At 34.8% G+C, this 20976-nt stretch overlaps 1 protein-coding gene across 7 annotated transcripts in view; it reads left to right on the top strand.

The window, feature by feature from the left end:
- QKI (QKI, KH domain containing RNA binding) overlaps positions 1-20976 on the top strand; it is a 138954-nt gene that overhangs the window by 80372 nt on the left and 37606 nt on the right. For all 7 annotated transcript variants that reach the window (XR_009506113.1, XM_059940855.1, XM_059940853.1 and 4 more), the window contains exon 4: positions 17085-17228. Coding sequence is in view for 6 of the 7 variants with exons in the window: in XM_059940855.1 (XP_059796838.1) it covers positions 17085-17228 (144 nt within the window). In the remaining variant the exon portion in view is untranslated. The remainder of the gene's footprint in view (positions 1-17084; positions 17229-20976) is intronic.

Raw genomic sequence — 20976 nt, 5'->3', positions numbered from 1 at the left:
CAATTTATGAGCTGCAGACTTTGAAGGTTAGGGTTCCATTTGTTGTGTAATAGTTTCTATTATCTGCTGAAAATAAAATCAATTGTTCTTGTAACATGGAACAATTAGGAAAAAACACTCTGTTTTTCAAGGAAAATTGAGTTAAATCGATTTGTGAATTCATTTTGTTTTCATAGAATGTTAATTTTGTATTTTGGCAAGAAGACCCAATGAGGTAAGCCTGGGGAGGCCACAACAATTCAGCCATTTCCAACTCTCCAAAATACAATAGGTGTTTACAGAGGCTTGCATTTTCAATGGCTGTGTAGATTTATTTATTTATTTAGTATTTAGTCTTTCTTTTTAGAGTAGCATGAAAGTAGTCATCGGACTGTCTGTTCAGTGTGAAGATCTATTGGTACATGTTCTGCTCTGTAGATAAACTTAGCTGAGCGAGCATTGTTATATAGAGTTGGCGTTTACTGAACTTTGTATGTTCTCTTCCATTTCCCACCAGATTCATTTTTATTTCACTAACTAAACATTTGAGTGTGAAGAATATTCTTAAGACGTGTCAGGCAGGAATCCTAATCCTAAGTAGAATCCTCACCCATAGTAGAAATAAAAAGATGAGATACATAGAGATATGGAGTTGCCTTATCAAAATGTGTCAGTAATAAGAATCAGATGACTAGGACAGCTAGAGGACTGCTAGAGAAGTTCAGATGAAAGAGCTCTTGAGACAGCTTGACAAAAAGGGGGCCTTGGAGATAATGTCACATTTCATGTGGACCTAAGAAGAGAATGGGTTCAGTGATGATGCTTCCAGTATGGCACAGTGGAGAGGGGACATGAGAGAAAGAGTCAGATTTGCGTTCAGTTCTGCGTCTTTTACTTACTTCTGTGGTCATTTTCAAAAAGATGTTTTCTCTGGTTGTAATGATTACTATTACATTATTTAAGTTGAACTTTGTTCTCAAACTTAACCACAGTAATTGTTAATGGTAAGCTTAATTCATAAGCTTTACAGTGATTCAAACGGTTGTTACAAAGTTTGTCTTAGACCTGAGCAAGTGTTTTCCATTGCATTCATATTTCACTTAAATGGTGAATAACATTTGTTACATTTGTTCCTTAATTAAGAGGAACTGGAGCCAAGGATATTCTGAAAGAGAGTGGACTTGGGTGTCCTGTGCAAGCACATCGTATTGTCTTTAATCACTAGTGGACAAGTAATGTACTCTTCCTTGGTCACTGAAAAATATTTCCTTGGTCACTGATGAAACACACACACACACACATATATATATTCTTTTTAATTGAAGTATAGTTGATTTACAATGTTGTGTTAGTTTCAGATATACAGCAAAGTGACTCAGTTATAATTATTCTTTTTCAGAATCTTTTCCATTATAGGTTATTACAAGATATTGAATATAGTTCCCTGTGCTATACAGTCAGTCCTTGTTGTTTATTTTATATATAGTAATGTGTATCTGTTTATCCCTCCCCACCCCTTTCGCCTTTGGTAACCATGAGTTTGTTTTCTGTGTCTGTGAGTCTGTTTCTGTTTTGTAAATAAGCTCATTTGTATCTTTTTCTAGATTTCACAAGTGATATCATACTATATCTTTCTCTGACTTACTTCATTTAGTATGATAATCTCTACGTCCATCCATGTTGCTTCAAATGGCAATATATCATTCTTTTTTATGGCTGAGTAATATTCCATTGTGTGTGTGTGTGTGTCCCATATCATCTTTATCCATTCATCTGTCGATGGACACTTAGGTTGCGTCCATGTCTTGGCTATTGTAAATAGTGCTGCTATGAACATTGGGGTGCATGTATCTTTTCAAATTAGAGTTTTCATCTTTTCCGGATATATGCCCAGGAGTGGGGTTGCTCGATATATATTGATAGTAACTCTATTTTTAGTTTTAAAGGAACCTCCGTACTGTCCTCCATAGTGGCTGCTCCAATTTACATGCCCACCAACAGTATAGGAGGGTTCCCTTTTCTCCACACCCTCTCTAGTGTTTATTATATGTATTCTTTTTGATAATGCCCATTCTGACCAGTGTGAGGTGATACCTCCTTGTGGTTTTTGATTTGTATTTCTCTAATAATTAGTAATGTTGAGCATCTTTTCATGTGCCTGTTGGCCATCTGGATGTCTTTTTTGGAGAAATGTCTATTTTGGTCTTCTGCCCATCTTTTGATTGGGTTTTTTTTTTTTTTTTTTTTGATTTTTGAGCTATATGAGCTGTTTGTATGTTTTGGAAATTAAGCTCTTGTTGGTTGCATCATTTGCAAATATTTTCTCCCATTCCGTAGGTTATCTTTTCATTTTGTTTATGGTTTCCTTTGCTGAGCAAAAGCTTATAGGTTTGGTTAGGTCCCATTTGTTTATTTTTGCTTTTATTCCAGTGGAACATCTTTAAGCTGTTATTAAGACTTTGAAGCAAATAGTATCTGATTATACACTTATATGGATGTCAGTTGATAACAGGGAGAGGAATTTAAGCATTTCACTTTAGTTCCATATCTCTGAAACTTGAGCATGCTTGAAATGATTTCTAATAAAGAAAACAAAACTTGAGCATGCTTGAAATGATTTCTAATAAGAAAATAAAACATCTGAAGTTTTATTTTTTATTCTGTTGAGAGATTATTCCTTTCTTGGCTGATATAGTTGAATTTTCAGGTAATTAGCTCAAATTGTAAAAATAGCAATAAAATCATTAACCTTTAACTTGAGCATTAATTATTATAACATTGGGTAATGTATAAAATATATAAAAAGTGACAGTTTGTAACAATAAAAAGTCTTAAGTGTAACAGGCCAGGTTTTAGTTCGCAAAAGTTCAGGATTTTTTTTAAAAACAGATTTTAGGGAAATTATAAATGTTGGATGCATAACTGTAATTCACGAAGGAAAGCATTCATATAGTTATTTTTGCCTATTAAAATGCCTGTAGAGTGGAGGGAAAAAAAGGTAAGAGACAATTCTAAAAACTACCCTCTTTTAGCTTGACTACCAGCTATTAGATGCAAGTGTTTGAAGTGGTACTCTTGGTTGTGTTCATACTTACTTGTATTCAGACTCTGTTGAAACCCATTCAGGTCATGCTAACAACATCACTGAAGAGTAATTTTGATGTTTTCAATTTATTAACATCTTTGACATGTCAGAGTCTTACTCTGGATTGGTTATATTTCAGAAGTACCCACAGGAAGTGAAAGTATTTGGTATCTTTAAAAGGAAAATTGCATTACATAACATACTGTTCTGCATTAATTAACCATATGACTTTTATGCTTATGTCTTGCTAATAGAATTATACTGAAGGGTTATAAGAAAGATATCACTTCTTATATCTTGGTAGCCAAATTTTAATAAAAGAAGAAAAGTCTTGGATTTTTAATAGGTTTTGGATGATAGGCAGTATGATATAGGAAAAACATGAAACCCTGGATTCACCTAGTTCTTACAATTAAGTAAAGTTATCTTTGCTTTTTATCCACTGAGAAGTATGGATATGTGAAATATGTATTAACACTTTGGAATATTAGGAGAAGAAAGAACTCTGCTCATAATACATTAACCATTTGGATAATTCAGAATTGAATTTTTGATCACCGTCAGACATTGTATCATCCAAATTACTATCCAAGAAGTGTAGAGGTATGCTATTCACAGTAATTATACCTACTACTATCTGGCGGTGTATTAGAACTCTTTGTAGAGCTTTTTAAAAATGTGGATGTTTCCGACACATCCCTCCTATAATTTCTGGGGTGTGCGGTGGGTTCCCATCTACATTTATTTTAGTTGAAATAGGATAATCTTAAGATACTTAAATATGCCAGATAATTTTAAATGTTACAGATATTTTAGATAAACACACAAAGACTGTTAACCATGGGTTTTATTTACTTTTATCATTCTAATCTTAATTCTAAAACTTCTCAAGGTTGATGGTCACTACCAAGAAAAGAATTATGACATTCCAGGTATTTGGGGGTGGGTACCTGTATTTTTTAATCTAGAGGAATTGTTGATTAATTCCTAATTTATTTTATTTTATTATTATTATAATTTTTTCTTTTTTTTACTGTGGCTTTAATTTTGAGGCTTTGTAATTGAGGAACTGTGACTTTCCTGATGGTTATCTATGTTAACATAATATCAGGAAGGAAGTCCTGCAGTGGATTTAAGGGAAATCCCTGTTAGCTGGAAAGCCATCTTTTTAAGAAGACTTAGGAAAGGAGTAAGGGTAGTAGGAGTTACACAGCTTACACAGCAGAAGTATTAGGTATTGTGAGATAGTCACTGTCTTAAACACCCTTTCATTCATTTAATCCTTGCAACCCTGTAACCTTTACAAATGAGGAAATAAAATTTCATGAGATATCGTACTAAGCCTTATCAGTTAGGCTTAGTATGCTGTTTTATAGCACAGTGAACTTTGATGTCTGTCACTCATCTCAAGTGTAAGTAGTTACTCTGTTATTACTTATTTTATGTTTGTCTTCCTTCCTAGTCTCTAAGCTCTTCAAGGGCTTTCATGTTTGTCCAGTTACCTGTCATAAACCTTGTTCACTAGGAAAGTATCTTCTGTATAGTAGAAAAACTTAATAAATATTTATTGAATAAATCAATGAATATATGAATGAGTTACTCAAGGTTATTACTGAGATAACTGAAATATGGTACTGAAATAAGGCTGGCATTCAAGTTTGTGTTCTTTCCTCACTATATTATGTACCTTGTTCACTTTTGGGGGGTAGGGAATATTTAATTCCATATATTTCTGTGGTGCTTACTATATACAAAACATTTTGCCAGATAAGTTAGGGAAATGGTTTCTAACATATAAGGACAGTAGTTTAGCATATGTTGAGTAAAGAAAATGCATAATGATGTTAAAAAAAGCCTACTATGGGGACTTCCCTGGTGGCGCAGTGGTTAAGAATCTGCCTGCCAGTGCAGGGGACATGGGTTCGAGCCCTGGTCTGGGAAGATCCCACCGGAGCAACTAAGCCTGTGCGCCACAACTACTGAGCCTGCGCTCTAGAGCCCGTGAGCCACAACTACTGAGCCCGAGTGTCACAAATACTGAAGCCCGCACGCCTGGAGCCCGTGCTCTGCAACAAGAGAAGCCACTGCAATGAGAAGCGTGCGCACTGCAACGAAGAGTAGCCCCTGCTGGCCGCAGCTAGAGAAAGCCTGCGCACAGCAATGAAGACCCAACACAGCCAAAAACGAACAAATAAATAAATAATTTTATTTTTTAAAAAAAGCCTACTGTGAATTTAATAATGCATTTTAAATGACTTTGTAGTGTGTTTATTATGGTAGCATGCATATATGTTGAGAAACTAGTAGTATGTTTGTATATGACACAGCATTTAGTTTATAGAATATATACATATAAAATGAGACAAACACACAGATAAATATTTGAGAGAAACTGATAAAAATATCATAAAAGAAGTGCAAGCCCGGATCTGTGTAGGGTGGAAGAACATAAGAATATTAAGCTACTGGTTAGGTACTGAACTCTTACTTAGGCATTTTTAAATGCATTGTGAGTAATTCAAAAAAGAAAAAGAACTGTCTTGCTCTCTTGAGGCTTATTATTCTATATCAGATGCAGAAGACTATATTATAGTATTAAGTATATTATAAAGCCATAAAATTCTATGGAAGGAAGCAAAGTGGGAGAGAGATGAATTCTCATAGAGGGGGTGACTTGGGAAAATATTATGGAAGAAGTAGTATTTGAACTTTTCAATTTCATTAAATTTTTATAAATTCTTTTTACTGCCCTTAGTCTGTTTTCTGTAGAGCTCATGGAATAATCATGGTTTATTCCTCTTTCTGGGAAGCTGTGGTCATCCTCCTTTACATGTTGTTTCAATTCCAAACGCTATATAGAAGGCAGTCCAGTGCTTTGATCAGCTGAGTTCTTCATTCTGAAACCTCAGAGATTACAGGTGGATCTTTATTAAGCTTCTGTATCCTAAAAATTATATTTTGAAATAATTTTGTTTTAGTATGTTTAATATATTTTTATTGACTGTTAATTTAAAAAATAGATTTCTTAAGCTAGTACTCTTTATCCCCAAAGTACTTTTCCAATTTTTTTCTAAATTACAACCTCTAGTCATGTTATTTTATTTGCTATTGTTCAATCTTCCTTTCCCCATATTCCTACTTATGTCATTTCCTGTAATCTTCTATTACTCTTTGATTTTAGATAGCAGCCTGTTCAAACCATGCTGACATCAATTATGAGATGGTAGCTACTCTTCTATGTGCTATACAAACATAACACATTTAGAACTTACCTCTGTTTTACAGATGAGGAGACCAAGGTTCAGATACTTTGCCCGAGATTAAACAGCTAGTAAGTGGCTAGTAAGTGTAATATCATAAATTCCTTAGAATATCATCAAATGGATGTTAAAAATCATATTTAAAAATGGTATTCTAGGGCTTCCCTGGTGGCGCAGTGGTTAAGAATCCGCCTGCCAAAGCAAGGGACACGGGTTTGAGCCCTGGTCCGGGAAGATCCCACATGCCGCGGAGCAACTAAGCCTGTGCGCCACAACTACTGAGCCTGCGCTCTAGAGCCCGGGAGCCACAACTAGTGAAGCCCGTGCGCCTAGAGCCTGCGCTCCGCAACGAGAGAAGCCACCACAATGAGAAGCCCGCGCAATGGAATGAAGAGCAGCCCCCGCTCACCGCAACTAGAGAAAGCCCGCGTGCAGCAACGAAGACCCAACGCAGCCAAAAATAAATAAATTAAATAAATAAATAAATAAATAAATAAATAAAATAAAAAGATATTCTAAAACAAATAATTGTTTTCTTTTGTTTTGGATATCTATAGATTTTACTTTCTGAATAAATTCCCTCAGGAAACGTTTGTGACAGTGAACTACGTGCTGCCATTCACTTACTGTCTCCTTAAAGCTATCATACATAGACCTGGTAATGATTTTTGCTCGAGGCAGCAAGTTACCCTGTAGGTAGATTTGTCAAAATGTTCATCTTGTTTCTTGTTACAGTTTTGAGTGAAATAATTGTAATCTTTTTGGGTTTTTTGTTTTTTAAATATTATATTTAACCTTTCTTGTCTTTTTAACATACTGTTAGTTGTAAAGTCTTTAAGGCAGAAGTGTATAATTTGAAGTCAGTATAGCTGAGTGACATTGAGTAAGTCAGGTTTCTGCCCATTAGTTTGTCATTTTCGAATGAGAAATAGGTATTATAATAATATCTACCTCTAAGGTTTAAAAAGGATTAACTTTATGGATATAAAATGCTGAGTACAAAGCCCTATATATGTTATTTTTTGTTAATATTAGCTGTGACTTCATTTTTGTATCTCATGCTGTGCTCTATCTAGTAAATATTGAATAGATATGGGGCACTTAGTGTGGTCAGTGCGAAGAGATGGGAGTTGAGTGATTCCAGACTTCTTGGAGCTTTTTAGATAGTAATATATACATAAGACTTAAGTTAAAAGAACAAATGATAGAATGGGAATCTAGGAAACATCCTGTCTGAGAGAACCTGGAGAAATTTTCGCTGAGGTGATTTCTGAAATTGGATTTTTGATGATTTGGGAAAGAAAATGGGCATGAGTAGAAATGGTAGTCCTTTTTATTTTTAATCTTCTTTCCTTAGTGTGCTGTCAACAAGTAAATATTTCAATTTAATATTTTAAAACATCACATTTTAAAACAAATGGTTGTTTTTCTATGCCTTTAATAATCTTTGTGTCTGCTAGACGGGGGAATGAATAAGATCCAGTACAAGGTTTCGCATGTGAATAGTGAAATGACTCTATTAATGCTGAGTGGGAGCATTGCATGCTTCCGTGGGCAGTAACCACTTCTGTGTGAGTGATTGTTAGCGACACGAACGTAGCCGAGTGTCCAGAAGGATTTCAGGCCAGTTCTTTGTATGCTCTCTCTTTTTCTTTTTAAGCATTAGGCAGCCATTGATATTTAAACTTGCTGGGAAATGCAATTAGAAATCACTTGATCATTTTTGTCCTTTTACGGGAAACTGTTTGCATATATTTAGTTCAGTCTTTCCAGCCTTAACTATGGTATTATCAAGATCATATTTAGCTTCCCAAATGGTCATGGGTACTGTAAGTGGCTCTGCTCTAGTGAAAGTTTACTAATTTTGGTCATGATCGGGACAGACCAATATTATTTGGCCATAGTTTGGCCATAACTGGTGATATATAAGTTTAGTTTCAAAATACAGTAATTACAGTTAAATTAGTGGAATTAATATATGAAAATTGGAATGAGGACTTAACGTGACAGTTTTTCAATATTTGTAGGAGTTAGTTAGGTATTTCTTATGAAGGAAGAATATTGAGAATAGTCCTTTTGTTATTAACTTGGAAAATATTTGACATAAAAGTTCTTTGAATTTAGCAAATATTTCATTGTTCTCATAAGCATTTGCTGAATGCTTGCTGCCTATAAAGACATTCCTAGATGATGATTTCCACAAACTGAATGTAAAAGTATTCTAATTTTTATATATTATTAGAAAATAACTTGCTCTGAAAACATGATTGTTGATGGACTCAAGTTCAAGTTGAAATTTTTTTTGAAGTCAACTTTATAACTAGAGTCAGTGAGCAATTTAATTATGTATAATCTCCTTTAAGAAATGTTCCTCATTGTACGTTTCTTAAACTAATTTAAGATTGTATCTATAACCGGGGATAGTTATATGTTAGGCTTTATCACTTGGCTTAAGATGTATATATTCATAAGTGTGTTATTGGAACCTTGATTTGCTTAAATATGTGACACTTTAGAATTCCTTTCTAGGCGGTTCTGGAGTATGAACTTTCACATTAAGAGCACAGTAGGGGAAGAAGTCTTGTGCTCATTTGCCTGACTACAAATGTATAATTAAAAGAGTCTGTCAGCAGGGGTTGGGGCAATCAGTGTGTTCTGATGCTTCATGTTATAATTACTTTGTTGTTCAAACAGATATTGTAATTAGAGCATAATTTTAAATTTCAGAGGTCAGTGACTCATCGAGGTTTTTTTGTTTTGGTTTGGTTTTAATCAAAAACAAAGGTAGTTTCTCAAATTTTGAGAGTTTTTTTTACTTAATATTTGTATATCACTGTATACAGCAAATGAAATGGATGATTTTTTAAGGTTTATTATTATTATTTTTTTGGCTGCATTGGGTTTTCGTTGCTGCACGCGGGCTTTCTCTAGTTGCGGCGAGCGGGGGGCTACTCTTTGTTGCGGTGCACGGGCTTCTCATTGTGGTGGCTTCTCATTGCAGAGCACGGGCTCTAGGCGCGCGGGCTTCAGTAGTTGTGGCATGTGGGCTCAGTAGTTGTGGTGCATGGGCTTAGTTGCTCTGCGACATGTGGGATCTTCCCAGACCAGGGCTCGAACCTGTGTCCCCTGCATTGGCAGGCCGATTCTTAACCAGTGCGCCACCAGCGAAGTCCCCTGAAATGGATGATGTTTTATTGAAAAGTAATGGTTAGAACTTATTTCAGGACAGTGATTTTAATTAGCCCTAATTTAGGAATGTGTTGGATATATGTATGCATTGTGTATTAAGACAAGATTTTCATTTTCCCCTATTGAAAATTTTAGTGAGTGGAGGAATTGTGTGTTACGTGGCCACAGGTTTATCATTTTTGTATATTTGTGTCATTGAAATTTGATAGGCATTTCTCTCATCTAGGAAAAAAGTGTATTTGTAGGTGTGAGAAATCTGTTTTACCAGGTACTTCTCTGCCAGTTGTTGATACTATTCTTCATGTGACTTAATCAGGAATTCATTGACAGAGAAAGAGAACATGATGTGGAATTCGGGGGAAAAACCACTAAATAAATTTACCAGATAATTAATCTGTTTCTTTATCTGCATCCAAATTCCCTACCAGCTCTAAAATTCTATGAGAACAAGATGTGCTTAAAATCCCACGTAAAAAAATGTTTAAAGGTAAAATGGTACAGTAGAAAAAATTCTAGAGCGTCGAGACTTCAGTGTTCTGTTTCTGGCTCTTTCACTAATTTATGATGCTATTTTAAGGCAATTTACTTAATTTTAGGGCTCTCATGTAGGTGATGTCATGTTTTAGGAATTGGTTGTTGAGAGTTGCAGCCTCTAAAGTTCTCCCTGGTAGAACACTTACTGTCTGTATGACTTGGGCAAACCTTATGGGCCTTAACCTCCTCATTAACATGTTAGTGAGAATAATAGGACCTCAGTCTTAGGGCTGTTAGGATGACTGAGTGAGGTGATGTGTTTATATTGCTTAGTGGGGTACTCGGCAAACAGTAAGTGTTTAATAAAAGCTTAGGTAGTATCAGCATCATTTTCATTTCTGAATTTCTTTATCATCACGCGAGAGACTAAGAGCTACTTGACATTTATTTCTCTATAGTACATTTGCCAAGAATATAGACCATAATTAAGTATTATTGGTAAATGTGTCTATCTGTTTCATAATCAGTTATGACTGGTATTATAGAGCTGTTTTATATGCTACTAAACTTTAATTTATTATATAAATAAAGATACATTCCATTTCCTTGAATGCTGTCCTGTCATTTCAGACTCCCTTAAATAAAAAAAAAAACCAAGGTCGTCAGTTTTGAGCTTTGAACTTTTTTTAAACACAGTAATTATTTATGAATAACTTGTCTTTGCTATCATTTTGCTTTGTTATATTAAGATACAACTTCAGTCTTGCAGTTTTAAAAAGATTGACCCTTATTTACTCCGTTCTTCTGGTATATTGAAACAAGGTAATATTGAGCTGATAGACTAAAGGAACAGCACTGTCTTTTGTGGGATATGAAAATCAGCGCTCATGAGCATTATGCTAGAGAATCTGAGTGAGTTGACTAGAAGAGAAGTAAGAGAACAAGAATAAAAGATAACGCGTAAAGATTTTCAAATGTAACTGGCAACTTAAATAGGAGGTCAAAAAGAAGCAGGCCCAGAAACAAAGATAAATGATCAAGGTAGACTGTCTGGAGGCTTATATAGGCAGACACAGTAATAATGAATACAGAAGAGCACTGTGGGGATACAATTTGGTATTTGATTTTAGTGATGCTCCCCAATAATAAAAGCTCAGTCATTCAATTCAGTAAATCTAATAGCTAAAGACAATGCACAGATAGCTATAAGTTATAGTATGACACACTTAGAGCAAAAGATAAAAGTAAATATTAAAGAAAGCATTCTGGACGTAAGTGATAAATTGCATAAAGTTGTGGGTATCAGAATCCATGTTTGTGAATAGGCCAATTTATTGACAGCGTGGAGTGAATGTAAGCGAGAAATGGCACCTGAAGTTAGTGTGGATTGAAATGAATGGGTGAGTGTATAGCAGCCTCTCTGTCAAGGCAAAAGAAAGCTGGTAACTGCATTTCAGACTTTCTTCAAAACCAATTGATCTTTGTCCTCAAGTATTAAAAATTCACACTGACTCAGAAAACTCATTCAGGGTCAATAATAGCTGAGACATAATTGGGGACTAGTTTGCAGAAGGGAGGTAATGAGCTGAACATGGTGAGTTAGAGAGTGCTTTAGAGACAGGGACACACACATGTCAAGTTGGCAGTTGAATTTGGAGATCCAGGAATAAGGACTGTGCTGGAAATGTAAATTTGCGAATATGTGGATACAAAAAAACCCATATTATATATTGCTGAAGATTTGGTGGCACATTATATGAAATGCTTTTGGTGACTGTAAAACAGAAATTAAAATAATTTGTAATGAGCTGTTTTTTCCACATCAGTTTCTCAGCTGTTTATTCCTGAAATACTATTTGAAATGTGACAGTAAAAAGAAATTAATGCCTCAACCACAGTTTCTAGGAGATAGACCATATTTGATGTATCTCCATTTTGCCGTCAGTCCTCTCTGCTTCATTTCATCCTTTTCTTTGTCCCAAATTATTTATTAAAGTGAGAAATTTGGGGAGTAGATTCTTACTGCAGGTATTCTGGGATATAGAAGTAGACACCCTGTAATCTTACTCTATCTCTTGTTTGTTTATAGCTGAAAGAGAACCTTTATGGATATGTTTTATTGACTTGCGTAGTGTTTGCCAATTTCAGATTGCCTTTACTATCTGTTTAAGAAACAGAAAGAAAATACAGGGAGAACTTATATTTGTAGTGAATAATTACTAGGCTCAAACTCACTGTTAAAGGCATTAACTCTTCCTGAGTTAGAATGGACCACCGTTGTATAAAAGTGGCTTCTGAGTGGAGTGATCTTAAAACCGTTTTTAAAATGAAGTTTAATATGCTCATAGATTAAAAATATGTAATTCTGTAGAGCCTGATGTAGAAAACATCCTCTTCCCTGCTAACAGCCAGCACCACCCACAGTCACTTCTTACTCTTGAAGAGATGCTTTAGGTATTTATTCTCTATTGCTGCATTTTGTGCTTACCTTGCTACTAGTTGACTTTTTTAGTTTTCATCTCACTCTTTCATTGTGTGAGAACTCATTGGGCCCTTTCCATTTGGAAGCTCTTATCATTCAGTTTTGTTTTAAAAGTATGTAACATGTTGATGATTTTTCTCCCGTCTGCTTCCTTTTTCTTGGTGAGACATCAGTAATTCAGTTTTTGGACCTCTTGGACTAGTTCTGTAATTTTTATACTCTTTCTCCGCCGTTTTCCATCTCTGTCTTTGCTGCTACTTGGAGGGAGAATTCAGTTTTTATCTTCAAACCCCTCTATCACGTTTTTTATTTTTACTATCATATTTAAGTTTCAAGAGTTCCTTTTTATGTTTTGAATTCTTTTCATAGCATTTTTTACTTGTTTCAGGGATGCAGTATCTTCTCTTAACTCTCTGAGTCTTTTTGAGTTTTTCTTCTCACTGCCCAGTGATTGCTTTCTTCAGGTGGTTTCCTGTTGTTGGGTTGGCCAGACCTTCCAGAGAAAGGTCTTCCAGTTTCTTGCCCCCAGTATGTGGGCTGGCTGTCCTCATTCTGGGTGTGGAGTGGGGGAAAAGACTGGATACCTCAGCCTTCACTGTGTAAATGATCCTGTCAGCTGCCCATCAAAACCCATTTCTAGAAAGTGGAACTCTTTAGGAATACATTTCTAGTCTTTTGCTAGAAATTAGGGAGTGCTAGATAGCCAGCTATTTAAGGATAGGGGATGCGGAGATTCAGCTCTCCCTTCAGTTTTCCAGTCTTAGCCCCACCCTTACCCCCGACTTTTACTGCTGCCAATTTCCTAAGCCTTTATGGAGGTTCTAAGTGTAAGTTGGTTTCTTCTTGCCTGGGTTAGTTAAGTCCCTGACTACTTAGGCATCTGCTTTCTAGTTTCCAAATTGTTTCCTTTCCCATTTTCTTCTTCCTTATGAGTTTGTGCATTTTAAAGTGTACAGTGTTTTAGAAGAATTTTAGGAAGGAGTGAAAGTACATGACTACATTAGTTTTACCTTTTTTGTCTATAAGTGTTTTTGAAACCATAAGCAAAACTATTTGTTTTGAAGCAAACATTAGGGTAGGTATAATTTTCTTTTGTTTTTGTATTTTTAACAGGCACCTAAGTTGATGAATTTATTAAGAGTATCATTGACCAAGGTGTTGTACAACTCAAAAATTTATTCCTCCAATAAAGCGCAATTCAAATTATACTGCAGCTTTATTCTTTGTTCCTGTCATGCAAATAATATCCATTCCTTTTTAAATCCTCTGACTTTTGTCTTCCCCACGTATAAAAATTTCTGTGGCAAGTCACTTAGGATTTTAATTTTCATTCTTAGGCCTTTCTAAAATATTTTGGATTATAAATGTTCCCCACTTGTCCTTGTATCTGTATCTTGTACCTTGTATCTGTATGCATTAATAATATCACAAACACATGCTTTTTAGTGTCTTTATCTACTAATTATAACATCTGTGTCAGTTCTAGGTTGGTTTCGATTGATTGATTTTCTTATATATGTTTCATTTTTCTCCTCCTTTGCCTGTTAATTTTTTTTTTAAGATTTTTTTTTTTTTTTTTGATGAGGACCATTTTTAAAGTCTTATTGAATTTGTTACAATATTGCTTCTGTTTTGTTTTTTTGGCCCCGAGGAATGTGGGATCTTAGCTCCCCAACCAGGGATTGAACCCTCACCCCCGGCACTGGAAGGCAAAGTCTTAACCACTGGACTGCCAGGGAAGTCCCTGCCTGTTAATTTCTGATTAGATGCCAGATAGTGTGAATTTTACCTTGTTGGGGGGACATTCCTGTAGTTATTCTTGGGCTTTGTTCTGGGACACAGTTAAATTGGAAACAGTTTGATCCTTTTAGATCTTGCTTTTAAGATTTATTTAGGCAGTATTTGGAACAGTGTTCAGACTACTGACTAATTATTTTCCACTACTGAGGCAAGACCTCTGTGCACTTTACCCAGTGTCTGTATATCATGAAGTCTTTCCCATCTGGCTCTGTGTGAGAACCTGGCACTTTTACCTTGAATCCTTTGGCTAGTTCTTTCTTTGGCCTCTGGTACTTCTTCCCACATACGTGCTGATCAGTGTTCAGTTGAATACTTGAGTCAACTTTGTGCAGATCTCCAGAGTTCTCTTTCTGTGCAGCTCTTTCCAGTATTCTTTTTGGTGAGCTCTAGCTGCTTTGGTCTCCCGAGACGCTAAGCTTAGTCGTCTCAACTCAGAGAGGCAGCCTGGCACCGTTCCCAGGGCTGCAGCCTAGAGATTCCCAAGCCAGGGTGCTGGGACAGTAATGGGTCTTACTTCATTGATTTCCCATCTTTCAGCCTCACTGTCCTATTGCCTGAGGTCCAGAGGCTTGAGGACTGATGTTTCTTTTGTTTTGCCTTTTTTTTTTTTTTTTTTTTGGTTGTTTCAGGCAAGAGAGTCTTGTTCATGTTACTTTATCTTGGCCTGAAGCAGAAGTCCCTTATTTGTACGGATGTAGAGACACTTATAGGTTCATTAAAATATAAACATATACACACACACACACACACACACACACGGAACTTTATTAAATTTATCTATAAGAATTGATAACATACAAATTTTAATGAGAAAATATCGTCAGCAGTTTTCAACATAAAAATTAAAATCTGGATTTTAAAATTAGTTTTTATTTGCACAGTAGAGGTATATCTACTACACATTTTATATTCGGCACACAGATAACGCTGACATTCCCAGTTTGTTGACTCATTGACTCCTCGGGTCTGTCAGTTTTTCATGGTGTCCCCTAGGTGAAAAGAAATACTTCATAGTTTTTCTTCTTATTATTAAATAGTTACTTCCAAACAACTTAGTTTATCAAAACAACTTAAACTGAAAAAAATTTTATTTTATTTTATTTATAAATAGCCACATTATTTATTAATGGGATTTGTTTTTCTCTTGGGCACTGTTCACATTCTCAAACCTGGGAATCGGATTGGACACTACCACCCTGTTTTCCTGTTCCACATTGATTTTTGCATGGACTTGGCTTTTTATTACAGCACCACTGAAAACCTAGCATCGCAAAGATAAGACATTATCACAAGGAATGTAGCGTGATCTAATATTGATAAAGTCCAGTATTTTGAGCTAGAAGTTTGCATGGTATCTGACAGACATCAGCTATTGCTGTTTCCCTTGAAATTTCAAGTACCCCATGGTACCCCTGTGAGCATACTGTGGTATCTCTGAGTTTACTCCTTGGGAACACATAGATGGCCTACCATAGGTTGGTGTGCTTTGTTTTGTTTCTCGTTTCCCCTCACAACATTTGGGTGCATTTTCATACTAATGATATTAACAGAAAATAGAGGCAGAAGCATATACTTTAAGAACTTATTTCTATCCCTATTGGCTGAGTTCCATAGATTTTTTCCTAGCATGGCCTCTGCAAACATGTGAGTTGTAGTAGAAAGCTGTTTTTTTATACCAGTTTTATTTTCTTTGATGGAATCTCACAGTTCAGTAAATAGTAATCTTTAAAGATGAAAGTTCAACAACAGGTATTGTTTATTGTTTATGTATGGTACCTGGCACTGAGCCAAATGCATTTATTTATACCATTCTTACATTTATTTATAAATTTATATTTGTGTTTTTAATTTTTAAAGAATCATATTTATGAAATATTTATAAATATATTTGTGTATTATCTCTAAAGCTTAAAGCAAGAAATGGTTCTGAAATTATTATATCTTAGGTGAAAGGGAAGTATGGCCAACTCTACTGCTAAACCTCCCTATAGCTTGGCAGTGTTTTCAGCCTGGGGCTCACTAAGTCATTTGAAGACACCAAGGAAATGAAATGTAGATGTTCTCTACTAAAACTAGTATTTAAGATGGTATGGTTAAAGAGTAACTGTACAGTTCACTGTTTTCAAAGTAAGGTCTGATAGAAATACAGTTAAGACTATTCTCACATTTATTCCTTGCTGTGATTATTTTTATAATGAAATGGTTCTATAATTACTACTTGAAATGCTTAAAACAAATGGCATTTGTCTTATACAGTAATGTCTGTTGGCAAAATACTTTTCCTAATCTTGAATTCAGCCGATGTTATTAAAAGTAGTTGTAACGAAATGGAAAAATCGGTGAATTTTAGAATAAAAATATTGGTTCAGTTCCTAAATTGGCAAGGTGTTCGTCAGTTGACCTTGACAGGTGACTTGCTTAAATTAACCTCGATGACCTTGTAGTTACTCATAAGTAAAATATAGGAATAATAACACGCTTTTCATGATAACCTGAGGATGACACTATACATAAGTTTCTTAGTATATAAGAGCACTACAGGGGTTGTGATTGCCTTGTTCACTCTTATACTCTGAGTATCTGGCTCCATGCTTGGTACATAGTAGGTGCTCAACAAATATTTGTTGTACTAGCTATCAATACCTAGTAGTCTCACACTCAGGCTTTTTGCCAAGAAAAGAATTTAAAAGGTTTATAATGTCATAGCAAAACAATGCAAGCATAGCTTAATAATTGCAACAGGTTATTATAATGAAAGATGTGCTCTCTCTTTGAAAAGAAAAATTTGTAATAGTATGCTTTGTAAATTTTTTAGGAGGAGCAAAATCGAGGCAAGCCTAATTGGGAGCATCTCAATGAAGATTTACATGTACTGATCACTGTGGAAGATGCTCAAAACAGAGCAGAGATCAAACTGAAGAGAGCCGTTGAGGAGGTGAAGAAATTACTGGTACCTGCAGTAAGTGATAATTTCCAAATCATTTACTATAGAATAATAGACAAACATAGACGTTGCTCCAATCCTTAAATGGGAAAATCTGTTCCCTGTTTATTTTTTGTGAAGGGAATGTTGTGAGGGGAGCAAACTCAATTAGTGGCCTGTTTTTTCAAAAGTATTATTACCTTTGCATCACTCTATTATAGGGTAGGAATGTAGGTGCATCATCAGTAAGTAGGGTGATGAAAGCTTTCTCTCTTTTTTTGGATCAGTTTCTCATTGCAAGCAAGTAATGGGTGTACAGAAGTCTGTACAAATTAATACTTATGTTGGGTGAGCTGTGTTAGTGGGAGCACATTATTTGAGTTGTCTGTGGGTTCCACGTACTCTCCTGGCATATATCATTGTTTACCACAGAAAGGTTAATGTTTCCTAGTGAAATTTTCCCATAATACGGTAAGATTTTCTTTTAGAAAAATAAGAGCTAACTTTTACTAATGTACCAAGCACCATTCTGAGCACTTTTCACACTTTTAACTCACTTAATATTTCTAAGATAATAAAAACTATTGAAGTTCATACTTAGGGATTGTAGATAAGACACCAAAAGGAATTTTGGAGAGTGACTTGAAAAGACCCCAAGGAGAGGAGTCCCTGAGGCTGGAGAAAAACCAGGAGTGTGGAGTCCTGGAAGCCAAGAGAAGTTTGTTGCTGAAGATTGTTCAGTTAAGATAAGAATGGGGAGTTAACCATTGGATTTAGCAAGTAGTAGTCATTGGTGACCTTGCCAAACAGATTTTTGGATGGTGGATTTAAAAGCCTGATTAGCTCAAGTTCAAGAAAGAATGGGACAACAGAAAAAGGAGTTGAAATTTTTTCCCCTAAGATTTCTGATTTATGTAAACGATCCTTTCAGTACTCTTGGCCTCTCAGTTCTTTTATATTGCTTCATCTTCAGTGATCTTATCCTCCACTCCATATAAAGTGCATTTTAAATTTTAGTACTTATATTAAAATTTCTAAGTTGCCTTCCAGAAAATTTGTACCAATTTGTAGTCCTGCCAGTGTTATCTGAAAATACCTGTTTCTCAACAGAGTCTCAAACCCTGAGACCCTGGGTATTACTAAAGTTTTTAATCTTTAATCACAAAAATGTGAATACAATAATTCTCATGGTTCTTAAAAATATTTATATTAGATGAGTTTTTATATTAGCTTTTTGTAACAAAAATTCTAAATCTTTATGGTCACATTTTGAACAGGTACACAATCCCTAGTTCATATTGTTTCTGTGGGGAATATGATTCAGTTTACATATCATTTACAGAATGAATTTATAGCTCAAGTATGGGATTACCTTTGTATTATTTCAGTATAAATGTTTCTTACCTACCCATGTAGAAGAAGTTCTTCTTTGGAAAGAGGTAGAAAGAGAGTTGTGTGTAGTTTAATGGTTTTGTGCCTATTATGTTTAATGTTATATAGCAAAAGATCTAATCCTGGCTTAAGGGACCTGGGGGTGTGGAGGGGAGAGTTGGTATACTTTGTGCTTGATTTAAAATTTTATAATTAAATGTAATAAATATTCCATTTTGTATTTTACATCTGGAGGTAAGGCTAATAAATCTCGGTAAAGGTTGTACCTGTACTCCTTGTGACATGATTCTAATTTTTCTAATAATTTTGATGATTTGAATGTGTCTCCATCAGTTTACATAACACCACACATAACTTAATGTTTAGAGTTCACACTTTTTAAATTCAAATTGGGGTTTCAAAACAACCTTACAAAGTAAGTTCTTTTCCCCCCATTTTTCCAGCAAGCACAGGAACTCAGAGAAACCTTAGCATTTTCTAATTTCACTGCAAAAGTAATAGGGATTTTGAGATGATCACACTTCATTCATTTGTAGAGTCGTAATGTTTTACCTAACGAACTTGTTTACCCTGGATAATACCATTTTTATTTCAGATGTTTCTTTGATTTCAGTAATCCGTTTATTTTAATCTCTTTTGTTTCTTAAATGACAGAATAAACCATGCATAACTAGAGAAGAGTCATTTCTTTAGTTACATATAGTATAACTAGTCTGGCACATCTAAATCTGTTACCATCAAGTATCTACTAAAAATATCCTTTTCATTGTAGGTACAGTTAATCAGTTGTTTAATCTCATTTCCATAAATCTGAACCATACCTCCTCACATTCTTGAGATCTTCAATATACTCTCATAAGTACAGTGAAACATTTTGTGAAAATCAAATCGTACTCACTGATAGAAAAGGACTATTGAGCAGTGCCCTGATTTTGCTCATCTTTGGAGACTTAGGTCATCCTTGACAGAAACCAACTGCTGAGGTAATTGATACGTCCATCTCCAAAGTGTTTCTTGAAGACATGTATTCTTGCCAACCCAGTTAAAATAACCTGTCTTTTCACTTTTAGTCTTAACCCACTCAGTTCATTCTCTCATAACTTAGTACGAGTGATTTTTTTTTTCTTTAAATAAATCATATAAAGATTATCAGTGACTTGCCATTTCACTCCTCTGGAAGTGGGGTAACAAGTGAGTTATCTGCTCTGAAATTCCTTATTGTATACTGAAGAAATGGCTCTTAATTGTAAACAAAGTATGGGTAGTTGTAAAAATTTTAAAGTCAGAGAAGGAAAATGTTTATGAAATAATTAATTTTAGGACTTTTGATGGCTTCATAAAGTATAAAGTAAAATTTCACATGTATTATATGTATTGGTTCTCTCCAAGTTAGCTTATAAATGGGAGGAAGACTTTTGAAGTACTAGGATGCAATATAAGGAAATGAGTGAAAAAACATGATTCCTCCTAAAAAGATTATGGGGAAATCCTCAAACTGGTAGAATTTTACTGAGTATATAGGTGGAACATTAAGCAAAGGTTATATAGGAAGAAACAATCATGTCAAGATATGATATGGTAATAGCCTTCTTATTTTAAGTGAACCCTATAAGGAAATTAGTGTTACTTGGAATTATTAGGGATTTGTGATTCTGCATTTGTGATTTCTGGTTTTATGTAACTGCTTTGTTCTAAAAGTTAATTGAGTGGAAAAACTATCACTTTTATGATTCTTACGGAGTTTTACAATATAGACTATTTCCTAATTTTAGCTAAATATTTAAGACAGGATATGTTGATCATTTTTGTTTGTTATTAGGCCGAATTGCAATGTGCTGCTATATGCTTTTCTATAAATTTTTGTTTCTTTAATTAAACTTCTGTGATGCAGTTACTAATTTAATATAACCCTATGATGAATTATTTCATAATTAGACAAATGGTATTTTTTAGTAGATTATTTAATTACTAATTTTATATATCTAAACCTTTGGCTTTTAGACATGTGTGTTGAACTGGTTTATTATAATTAGAAAACTTTCTTCAGATGACATTTTAATGCTTGTTCTTATTCACATCATAATTCTCACACTTTTCCTGTGAGCCCTTCAAAATAAACTGGGCCGTTAAATTTCTTGGCTGAACTTCTTACGGTCTTTGCTTAGCTTTTACCTAATGTGCTTACAAATATATAGAATTTTGGGAAATTATGACTTCTTATCTTTGTATATTCTAATCACTTTAACATAGATTTGATCCGTACAGAGAGCTTGTATATTAATTTACTCATTTGCCAATTCTGTCATCAGATGTTTTCGTTTCCTTTATTCTTGCTACACTGATACTATAATATGCTCTAAATTCCCATTTCTTTTGCCTTTTGTAACAGAGT

This window comes from Balaenoptera ricei, chromosome 12 (assembly GCF_028023285.1).
Source record: "Balaenoptera ricei isolate mBalRic1 chromosome 12, mBalRic1.hap2, whole genome shotgun sequence".
NCBI lineage: Eukaryota > Metazoa > Chordata > Mammalia > Artiodactyla > Balaenopteridae > Balaenoptera > Balaenoptera ricei.
Note: the sequence above shows the minus strand (reverse complement) of the source record. Positions and strands in the feature narration are given on the sequence as shown.